The sequence below is a fragment of the Enoplosus armatus genome, chromosome 22, assembly GCF_043641665.1.
Source record: "Enoplosus armatus isolate fEnoArm2 chromosome 22, fEnoArm2.hap1, whole genome shotgun sequence".
Lineage (NCBI taxonomy): Eukaryota > Metazoa > Chordata > Actinopteri > Centrarchiformes > Enoplosidae > Enoplosus > Enoplosus armatus.
The window spans coordinates 1,910,097-1,921,214 of record NC_092201.1 but is presented as its reverse complement, the minus strand read 5'-3'; the positions used below and the strand labels follow the sequence as shown (position 1 = coordinate 1,921,214).

Sequence of the window (11,118 nt, the reverse complement as noted above, 5' to 3'; positions counted from 1 at the left end):
GAACTCCGGGATGCCGACGGTGTGACGGCGAGCGCTGAGACCGAGAGCCAACACCCACAGCTGCTGACCTGAGACAGACAGAGACTCACATTCACACAGAAGACGTGTTTCTGAGGGAACTCACGCAGGAAAACATCCTGTTTTAAAGTGAATACAAGACCGGAGTTGGACGTGGTTTAGCTCTAAACCGACTCCTGACACTTTCAGCTGGTTTGGGACAGACTGAATGTTGCCTCTGCAGTTTGTCTTTGAGTTTTGATCTCAGAGCACTTATCAAATGAAAATATAAAATAATAGAAATCAACATCAAGAATCGGAGGTTTTCCATTTTGGTTCACGTCATACAAATCAAGGAAGGACATGTGTCGTTTCCTGCTGACATGTTTGGGTTAAACATCTTTTTTTATCATGTAGTGAACTGAATATTTCTGCAGATGGTTAAAAGACGCTTTGAGGAATCTGAGTTTTAGTGTGTAAAAGTTTCCATGTAAACACGACGACTGTAACTATTTTGAACGTCAATACTGCAGATGAATGAATGACGCTCTGCAAGCATCAGCAAGTCTCTCACACACACACACACACACACACACACACACACGCACACACGCGTTGGACGCGGGCCAGCTGGCATCCGAGATTAGTGCAGATTAGCTGTGTGTGTGTGTGTGTGAGTGATTAGCCAGATTAAGCCGTCGCAGATTAAATTAACCGGCGTTTACAGTCCCGTTATATGATCACACAAACACCAACAGGCAACCGCGGCTCCGTCAGTCTCATGGTTGCCATAGTGACTGACACCTGATCAACCATCATCCCCTGTGTGTGTGTGTGTGTGTGTGTGTGTGTGTGTGTGTGTGTGTGTGTCTCTCTCTCTTAATGTGATATTCAAATCCAGAAGCTTCACATGCAGGATGAAAACTATTTGCGTTGCAAAGCATTTAGAAAACTGAAACCTGGAAGTCTGGAGACGTTTCAGGAGGATGTCACGAGTGTTTCACCCTTTACTACACACACGAGATTCACTACGTGTCCAAATACGGTTGTTCTTCATCCAGCTGAAGAGTCTGGGATTCAAAGTGCAGCATATCTCCCACACCCTCGGAGACGGCCTCGCCCTATCAGGACAGCTGCACTCAGACCAGCCGTCCTGAGAGACCGAGAGCTCAACCATTACTCTGAAAGAGCCACGAGCCACTGCTGTTCTGTTTACAAATGACCCCAGCGTGACCCCAGCGTGACCCCAGAGTGACCCCAGAGTGACCCCAGAGTGACCTAAAGTACACTTAACATGAACATCTATTTATATATTAGATAGGATCTCAAGGAAAGTATCTTATCAATCATCAGTATTTGATCAAACCCTAAAACAGAGACACGAGGACGCGAACTGATTTAGTTCACTTTTACTTCCTCTTTGATTCGAGATATTAATGTCACTGAGTAATGTGGATGATGTCATTATTCGCATTATTAGTGTCAACACTGCACATAATACCACCATGTTTGGTCACAGCTATCACAATAAAAGCCTTCAATAAAGGCTGGCAGAGGCACAAAAGACAGACAGACAGTCAGACAGACAGACAGTCAGACAGTCAGACAGACAGACAGACAGATAGACAGACAGTCAGACAGACAGACAGACAGAAAGACAGACAGAGAGTCAGACAGACAGACAGTCAGACAGACAGAGAGTCAGACAGACAGACAGACAGACAGGCAGTCAGACAGACAGTCAGACAGACAGACAGACAGACAGATAGACAGTCAGACAGACAGGCAGTCAGGCATACAGACAGACAGACAGACAGACAGACAGTCAGACAGACAGACTGGCAGTCAGACAGACAGACAGTCAGACAGACAGACAGACAGACAGACAGACAGTCAGACAGACAAACAGACAGACAGAGAGTCAGTCAGACAGACAGGCAGTCAGACAGACAGACAGACAGACAGACAGTCAGACAGACAGGCAGTCAGGCATACAGACAGACAGACAGTCAGACAGACAGACAGACAGACAGACAGACAGACAGACAGGCAGTCAGACAGACAGACAGACAGACAGTCAGACAGACAGGCAGTCAGACAGACAGACAGGTGTGTGGTTACCTCTGACAGACTGGCCGATGCTGTACAGGTGTGTGATGTCGGGGTTGGAGGCGTTCAGTCGGAGGAGGTACTCCTCGATCTCGCGGTTGTCGTGGTAACGAAACTCCAACGCCCAGGCGGGGGTGAGGATGAGGAAGACGAGGAGGAGGAGGAGGAGGAGTGATGACATCCCTGCAGGTCGACCTGTGGGAGGAGAAAACAGTCAAATGTCTTCACATTGATAAAAACTGTTGATGAAAGATTATGCAAATGAGGGCATTGATAGTGAACGCACTCCTGATTTATTTGTTAGAGTTTACTTGATTTATTTATTAGATCAATGAATCTTGTTTCCAGCAAAGAAGTAGAAACATTTCCTGGTTCAGCTTCACAATTTCTTCGTCTTATGTGATAATAAATTGGATATCTGTGGGTTTTGGACTGTTGGTTGAAAACGTCACCCTGGACTTTAGGAAAGCTGACAGACTACGGACCCAATAATTAATTGATCAGCAGTGAAGATAAATGGAAGAATCGCTCGTTACAGGCCTATTTCGCTGTGTGGGAAAAGAACAATAAGATGCGGGAGAGAAAATGAAGCTCGATAAAGCCGTTTATCTGTTGGACGATGGCTGCAGACTCAGCAGAGCGTTAACAACAGGAAGTGGAGGGTGACTTTCAAATTAAAGTCAGCTGGCAGAAGCTGATAAATGCAGGCATGACTGTGAGAAACTGAACCACAGTCAGATTTAAAATGTTCATTCATATCACTAATGTTTCACCAAACAGTAACTGAACCTTTGCACTTTACTTCCTGTCTGTCCTGAGCTGCAGCCTCCTGATTGGCTGAGCAGCCTCCTGCTTCAGATTCAGGAATTTAAACCCGTGTCGTAAAATCTGTAATTGCAGCTGTGTGCAGCGGTTAGTGGAACGCCGTCAGTCTGAGTGAAGAGTTGGACGAGTTAACCAACAGGTTACTGTCACCGTGTGTGACTTCAGTCTGTGGATCAGCTTTCATGTCGTAACTTCTCACCAGGTTCTCATGAACTCAGCTGGGCCTTCAGTTTGGTTTAATCTGATTGTTTTACTTTTTTTTTAAATCTAATTTGTTTGTTTATTTCAGTCAAATTAAGTTGAGTTTAGTTTAGTCTTAGCTGGGTTTAGTTGAGCTGAGTTGCATGGGTTTTTATCTACAACTGGTTAGTTTAGCTTAGACTGTTAACTGTAACAGCTTAATACTGAAGAAACTCTTCACTGTTTCCACAGTTGAACTTGGTTTAATCTTTAAACCAAAAAGTTCAGTCTTGACATTGGAAACAAATAGTTTTGACAAAGAACATCTGAAGACTGTTTAGTGAAAACTTGTCAAAACATATATACATAAATATATATTTTATATAGTGCTGTTGTACGTTTTACTATCTGACAGCTTTAGTTACTTTACAAATTAAGATCGACAGAGAATTAATTGGCAAGAAGTTTTTCATGTAAAAGCATTTAAAAAAAAAGAAAAGCGTTTTAATAATTATAAAATATTATTTTTAATAATGTCGGGGTTGGACTGGTGGCTGTGGGTCATTCTTACAAACCAAACAATCAGTGGATGAACAGAAAGATCCACCTGAGCTCCACCTCAACCAGCTACAACAGCTGCTTTTACATTAATGCGTGAGTAATAATAATAATAATAATCTTAATATCACATATAATGGTGTAAAAGTCACAGAGTACTTTTACTTGTTACACGTATTTTTACTGCAGTAATACTCCCCCTGCCGCTGATGACTGGAGGAATGTTCCTGAAGCAGCAGAGCGCGGATCGATTATCAGACAGATCGATCAGCACCGACGGCCAGAGGCCTTACCTGTCCGCTGTCTGTCCGCTGTCTGTCCGCTGGCTGTCGGTTCGCCGGTTCGCGTGTCGCCGCTGACTGGAACAACACCGGCAGAGTGACGAGAGACTCCTGCAGAGGTGAGACAGTTAGAAGGGCAGCCTGGATCTGTCTGTCGCTCCTTTGAATGAATGTTACTTATTCACCAACGGGCCTCCCTCTCTGGCCCCGGGAGGGGCGGAGCTTAGAGAAGAGAGTGTGTGTGTGTGTGTGTGTGTGTGTGTGTTGGGCGGAAACACACAGATTCAACAGGTTTATGAATGAAACAGGAGGAGAGACAGGAAAAGTCTCATTCTCCGAACATATGAATCTAAAATGTAAATTAAATTACATCTTTATTAAGTATTAAGTCCCGTATTGGACGTGAACACTGAAGTGAAGTTAAAAACAAAATGGACGCTACCATTTTCGTTCCATTGGGACATTTTTTTTTGGGCAATTAAATAAAATGGCGGACGGTAAAAATAACGTTAGCATTGTTTCTGACGGCCTGATGCTAACGGCTTTGTGAGGCTGCAAGACACAGCCGTGATTCGAGCTAAATGCTAACAGAAGCGTGCTAACGTGCTCACAGTGACGATGCTAACAATTATGTTTAGCACGTATTATGTTTTCTATGTTTACCGTCTTAGTTTAGCGTGTTAGCATGCTAGCGTTAGCTAATTAGCACCACCTGAGAAAGAAGTGGTTGTAGGGGACCTTGATGAAATTGTAGGGGCCTTGAAGAGTTCGTGCGGGTCCTTGAGGAGGTTGTAGGGACCTTGAAGAGGTTTTAAGGGTCCTTGATAAGGTTGTTGGGACCTTGAAGAGGTTTTAGGGTCCTTGATAAGGTTGTTGGGACCATGAAGAGGTTTTAGGGTCCTTGAGGAGGTTGTGGGGACCTTGAAGAGGTTGTAGGGACCTTGAAGAGGTTTTAGGGTCCTTGAGGAGGTTGTAGGGACCTGGAAGAGGTTGTAGGGACCTTGAAAAGGTTTTAGGGTCCTTGAGGAGGTTGTAGGGACCTTGAGGATGTTTTAGGGTCCTTGAGGAGGTTGTATGGGTCCTTGAGGAGGTTGTAGGGACCTTGAAGAGGTTGTAGGGACCTTGAAGAGGTTTTAGGGTCCTTGAGGAGGTTGTAGGAACCTGGAAGAGGTTGTAGGGACCTTGAAGAGGTTTTAGGGTCCTTGAGGAGGTTGTAGGGACCTCGAAGAGGTTGTAGGGTCCTTGAGGAGGTTGTAGGGACCTTGAAGAGATGTTGTTAGGTAGCTTGAAGAAGTAGTAGGGTCCTTGGCAAAGTTGTAGGGGTTATTGAAGAGGTTGAAAGACTTCCTGACTGAGGACGTCGTAGGGGTCCATGAAGAGGTTGTAAGAGGCCTTGAAGAGTTTGTAGGGATCATTGGGGAGGTTGTAGGAGATGTTTTAGTCCTTGAGGACTTTTTAGTCCTTGAGGACATCGTAGGAATCCTTGATGTGGTTGTATGGATCGTTAAGGTTGGAGCAATTCTTTAAGGTTCCTTGAAGAAGTTGTAGGGTCCTTGAGGAGGTGGTAAGAGCCCCTGAGGAGGTTGCAGGGGTCATTGAAGAGGTTGTTAGAGTCCTTGAGGACATTGTAGGGACTTACAACTGACTGATACTGATGAGAGAATCTGAAATCACTTGATGCCGTCAGTCTGTATCTGCCACGGTCATGGTATTCAATAATAACCTTATTCATTATTCAGTGTTGGTTGTCACAAAAAAAATCAACCTTAAATTAAATATAACTTATCTATCTATAATAATTCATCTTGTCAATTAATTAATCTTGACTGAGAAGCTTCACTTTGGTCTAATGAGGATTAAATTCAGCTGTTTTGTTTCTTAAAGTGACTCATTAATCACATTTCACATTGACCTTAACATGAAAAGTTAGTGTTTGGTGTTTACAGTGAAAACAAGCTAAAAGTTTGTTTGGAATTTGATTTTACTCCACTTTGGCGCCACCAAGTGGCAGTATAAAGAAAGACACTGCGGAAATGCTTCTCATCATCTGCAAACAAAAACGTATTTCAACCAGAATTATTTATGATATTACATTAGAGAGGCATTAATGTCACGTTTTAACTTAAGATAACTGTCCTTTCTGCATAAATGTTTTGCTTTGATGCTTGAAAGCATGTGTCTGTCAGCATTTAAGCATTATTATATTGTGACGGTTAAACAATACATGCTTTATACTTGTGTACAGTATGTGTAGAACTGCAACAAGTAGTCGATTAGCCGATCTCCAGAAAATATACTGGAGACTATCGCTGACCGTAACATGAACAGAACCACTTTAAACATCATCTTAACCCTTTTAACACCTAAACATAAAACTGCTGTAGATTTCTAGACCCAGTCAGACTGATAACCTGCAGGGAGACATGTAGAGAGAATGTAGTCCTCCTTTAGAAAGAGCTAAACCAGGAGTAAAGAGTCTGCGATGGAGGGAAGAGGTCTCACTCTGACAGCAGCCTCATTCACAAAAGAACGGAGGAAGCTTCAGTGACTCCAGGTTGGTTTTATGGTGATTTGGCGCCATCTGCTGGCAGCAGCTCTAAACTACAACAATTAATGTCACCATCTGAAGAAGTCCCTAATTAACTACAAAAGGGGTACAATTTATGACACTTAGATAAATTCTATGACACCTGAGAGGGTCCAGTGGGGAAGCTTCAGGGGCCTTGAGGGGGTTGCAGGTGTCTTGAAGAAGTTGTAGGGGTCCTTGAGGAGATTGTAGAGGTTATTGGAGTCATCAAATAGGTTGTAAGGGTCCTTGAGGAAGTTGTAGGGGTCACTGAAGAGGCTGTAGGAGTCCTTAAAGCGGTTGTAAGGGTCTTGAGTAATCTGTAGGGGTCTTTGTGGAGGTTTTAGGGGTCTTTGAAGAGATTGCTGAGGTCCCGAGAAGGCTTTGGGGTTTCCTGAGGATGTTGTAGGAGGCTGTTCTTGAAGTGATTACGGTGACCCTTGATAGGTTAGGTTGCAGTGGTCCCTGAGGATGTCACTGTGGTCCTTGGGGAAGTTGCAATGTCATGGGGTGCTTGAGGAGGTTCCAGGTTTCATTGAGGAGGTTCTAGTTGCAGCCAGGAGTCTTAAAAGAGGTTGCATGGGTCCTTGAGAAGATTATAGGGGTCCTTGAGGACGATGAAAGTTTTGTTTTTGCTCCAAAGAGCACCTGGAGGTGGGAAAAAATGAAACAAATGTCCCCTCAACTCAGAAAAACATTTGAACTGACTATAAATAAAGTTGATTTAGTTATAAAACGGAACAGAACATTAACTTCCTCCTTATTATCTGCCAGGACAGTGCACGCTCAGCATTAGTGAAAACATGTTAGGATACAAGCAGAAACAGTAAATACAAGCTGAGCTGTTGAAGTTCAGTATATTTTTCTTCTCTTTCAGTTGAATCAAAGTTGAAACTAATATTCTGGCATTTCCTCCGCTCGGCGTCAGCTGCAGTTTTCTGCTTTTTCAGCTTACGCTTGCATTAAAGTGAACCGACAGCACCGAAAGTGTTTTTAATCCTCCGTCTTGTACGTCGAGGTAATAATGTCGGAGTAATTGTGGCTCGGGGGGGGCGGCTGGTTGATCGACAGCTCATTTAAACAGACACGGTGAAGGAGATGGGAGGGGAGGTTCAGAAACAGGAAGTTAATGAAGCTGGAGGGATGAGCGACAGGTACAACATCACTGATACACCCCTCAGTCTCGGTGTAATTGAAACCTCATTTAGTAAAACGTGGCGATGCTGATTCATCCGTTTTCTCTGACACCAAAGACCATAGAAAAAAAGCTTACATTTACCTGAAAACAAAAGAGTCTCTTTAAACGTGTATATATGGAGATTGTCTGTCTCAGGCGGACTTTGAGAGGCTCCAGTGGACGTTAGCTTCTAGCTCAAAGTACCGCTAAGTACAACCTCACATCCTCCAGATCTTCATCTCTGAAGAAGAAATAAAAACATGGTCGACCTGAAGTCCATCTGCCAGCTAAACCTTATGAAACAGACATCAAACCAGTTCGGGGACATTTATTAAGTTCCTGAAGCAGCAACTGAGAGAACATTAAAACCACACACACACACACACACACACACACACATTCATTGGTGGAAGAAGTATTCAGATCCTTTACTTTAGTAAAAGTACAAGTCTGGCATCCAAAACCTTACTTAAGTAAAGTCTGAGACAGACAGACAGAGAGACACACAGAGGGACAGACAGACAGACAGACAGACAGACAGAGAGACACACAGAGGGACAGACAGACAGACAGAGAGACAGAGGGACAGACAGACGGACAGAGAAACAGACAGACAGACAGACAGAGAGACAGACAGACAGAGAGACAGACAGAGGGACAGACAGAGGGACAGACAGACAGACAGAGAGAGAGACAGAGGTACAGACAGACAGAGGGACAGACAGACAGACAGACAGACAGACAGAGAGACAGACAGAGAGACAGAGGGACAGACAGACAGACAGAGGGACAGACCTCCACTGAAAGTTAATCTGTTTGAGATAAGACTCTCTAAGTCCTTGAGCTTTGGAGGAAATCTGAAATCCAGACCATCATATTTCCATAATCTGCCTCATATCCAAACCAACCAGCCCCGACACACTCATCTCCATTCCCATCATGCACCTGGCCTCTGACACATTACCATAATCCGTCCAGCCTGTACAGACTCTCAGCTGTAGTCGTTTCTCTCCTCAGTGTTTCCTGCCTGTTTGTGTGAAAATGTTTATTTCATCTGAAAAAGAAAAACAGCTACAAGAACCAAAACGTTAACATGAAACTTTAAAGACAGACAGAGTCTCCAACACCAGTAATAATAACAACATTAACGGGAAAGTCTTTTTGCAAAAATGATGATTAGTTTACTGCGTAGTGATTGACAGGGGAGATGATCAGAGGGGCAGAGTTTCTGCCATCATTATTAAGTCCAGGACTGAAGATTGGGAAGAGTTTCTCAGTGAAGGAGCAGCCAGTGAAGGAGTAGAGAAGATCTTCGGCATCTACGTCATAAAAAGAGACCCGACCCTCCTCGTAATCCACAAACACTTCCACCGTCTCAGGAGGAGAATTCACAGGGATAGGGACAAGCTGGTTAGCAAGTGCAAAGTACTCTGATGTATGCATACAAATACCCCAGATGCCGTTCTCAGGGTTTAGTTCAATTTCTGTCTTCTTGTTGATCGACTCTTTGGCCACTCCGAACATCCATCCAGTCTTTCCTTTAACTTCAACGTTATAGTGAAATATTCCACAAGAGAAATGCTGCTTTCCCAAGACTAATTGAAGTTCAAATCTTTTTGAGTTGTATGGGAGGTCTTGCAGCACATCACCATGATGTACTTGTTTCCCATCATCAGACAGGACGAGTTCAGGATGTGCTGTATCAGGATCCAGAGTCACGTCCACGGCACTCTGCTGGATGCTCGTCAGCTCAGCTTCATCCAGATTCTTCATCTCATTTCTGATCATCTCTTTCAGCTGAACCCAAGCCTTCTCCATGGCTGTCCTTAGGATTCCTCCATATGACGCCGGACAAATAATGACCTCTGTCCAGTCTTTCGTGGGTGGATCGGCGTTCAGGGACGGGAAGCTCCGGAGGAAGTGGAGGTGGTCTTTTGAGCGTGAGAGCTGCTCCAACTCAGCCCGGCTCCTCATCAGCTCAAAGATTTCCTGCTCCAGCTCTTGGATGAAACCTTCGGCCTGTTTCTCAGTCGTTTTCTGCTTCTCTTCAATCATCGAGATGAGCTCGGCCATGGCTCTTTCCAAAGACTCTATCAAAGCGGTGAAGACCTGAACAGCATCTGCCCTCTCTCTGTCTGCAGCCTCCTTGCTGAGCTTTACCGAGTGTTCGATCTCCTGATTTTTCAGTTGTCTCTCCAGGATCTCCTGCTGAAGTTTAGCCTCTGCTTTCCTAAGCTCCGTCTTCTTTGCTTCATATTCTTCCTTCAGAGGAACAACATGGTGAAATCTGCGACTTGATTTAGCGCAGGTCTGACATAAGAGCATTTGTTCGTTCTTGCAGTAGAGCTCCAGAGGTTTGCCATGCTTGGTACACATGCTGCCTTCCTGATCAGCTGTCAGGCTGGACACTGTTTGATGAAGCTAACCTGCCAGGACTAATGCTAACAGCAGACAGGACATCAGGGCTGTTTGTTTAGCGTCTTGCTCTGAGCTGCTGCTGGTTTTCCTTCCAGCTGACTGTCTGTACTGAACAGCCATGTCAGATAAGACAGTATTGACCCTAAGCTTATATTTTCTATTAACACACTCTTTACACATGGGACACTGGCGCTGGGAAGAATTATAATTCAAGTGCTGACTGATGCAGGACTTGCAGAAGTTGTGTCCACATGGTAACGTGACCGGGTCAGTGAACACTTCCAGACAGATGCAGCACAGAAGCTGCTCTTCAGTCAGCAGGTAGTTTGCAGCCGACATGCTGAGAGTCTGTAACCAAAACAGAAAGTGTAGAAATTGTGTGACGTACCAGCGTCATAACACAATTCAACCCAGTTAAAAAAAAAGACATAAAAAAACTGAAACTATTTATTTCTAAAACCAGAAACATGTCATACAGAATACAGGATCATTTTAAAGGTGTTCTGTAGGAGGCAACGACTGACTGACTGCTCCCTGTAAGCTTGAACAGCAGCTGTCAGTTACACTACAGACAAGTTTCATACTGGGAAAAAAAATAAAACAAAACATTTCACAGCGGCACGCCTTCAAACCTGAATATAATCACAACAACGATCAGCGTAAAGGAGCATTTGATATATATATTTAACAACAATTTAATGAACATGTCTTTTCCTTCTTACAAACATTCTTCTATGAATGTGAGGCAGGAGGGAAGAAAACGAGGCTTATTTTGAGGGTTGTTACGTCAGTTCGGTGTGTATTTGTATCTGTGGTTCTGAGGGTCTTCGCTGACAACAGGGTGTTGGTCCAAATATCTTTTATCTTTGTCTCTGTTCGCCTTAACTCCCGTCATTAACAGTGTCTCACCTGCTGCACAGTAACAGAACGCAGCTTAAATGTCCTGAATTAATGGATTTAAGTACAGTTTTCAAGTCAATAAAAACTAGATTCACCTCCCTGCTGTT

The 11,118-nt window shown here is 44.0% G+C and overlaps 1 protein-coding gene across 1 annotated transcript; it reads right to left on the bottom strand.

Moving 5' to 3' along the window:
- Positions 1-8,817: 8,817 nt before the first annotated feature.
- On the bottom strand, positions 8,818-10,450 carry LOC139304895 (E3 ubiquitin-protein ligase TRIM21-like). Its single transcript, XM_070928797.1, has 2 exons — positions 10,171-10,450; positions 8,818-9,963 (listed from the first exon to the last, which is right to left on the bottom strand). Exons 1-2 carry the CDS (start codon positions 10,448-10,450, stop codon positions 8,870-8,872), a joined length of 1,374 nt encoding a protein of 457 aa, XP_070784898.1. The 3' UTR covers positions 8,818-8,869.
- Between the last annotated feature and the right edge of the window lie 668 nt (positions 10,451-11,118).

What these genes read in the sequence shown, in the direction of transcription:
- LOC139304895 (XM_070928797.1), bottom strand. Translation starts at nt 10,450, where the DNA reads ATGTCGGCTGCAAACTACCTGCTGACTGAAGAGCAGCTTCTGTGCTGC. An exon ending in CAGCAGCTCAGAGCAAGACG is followed by an intron (nt 9,964 to 10,170) that starts CTAAACAAACAG and finishes ACCATGTTGTTC; the next exon opens with CTCTGAAGGAAGAATATGAA.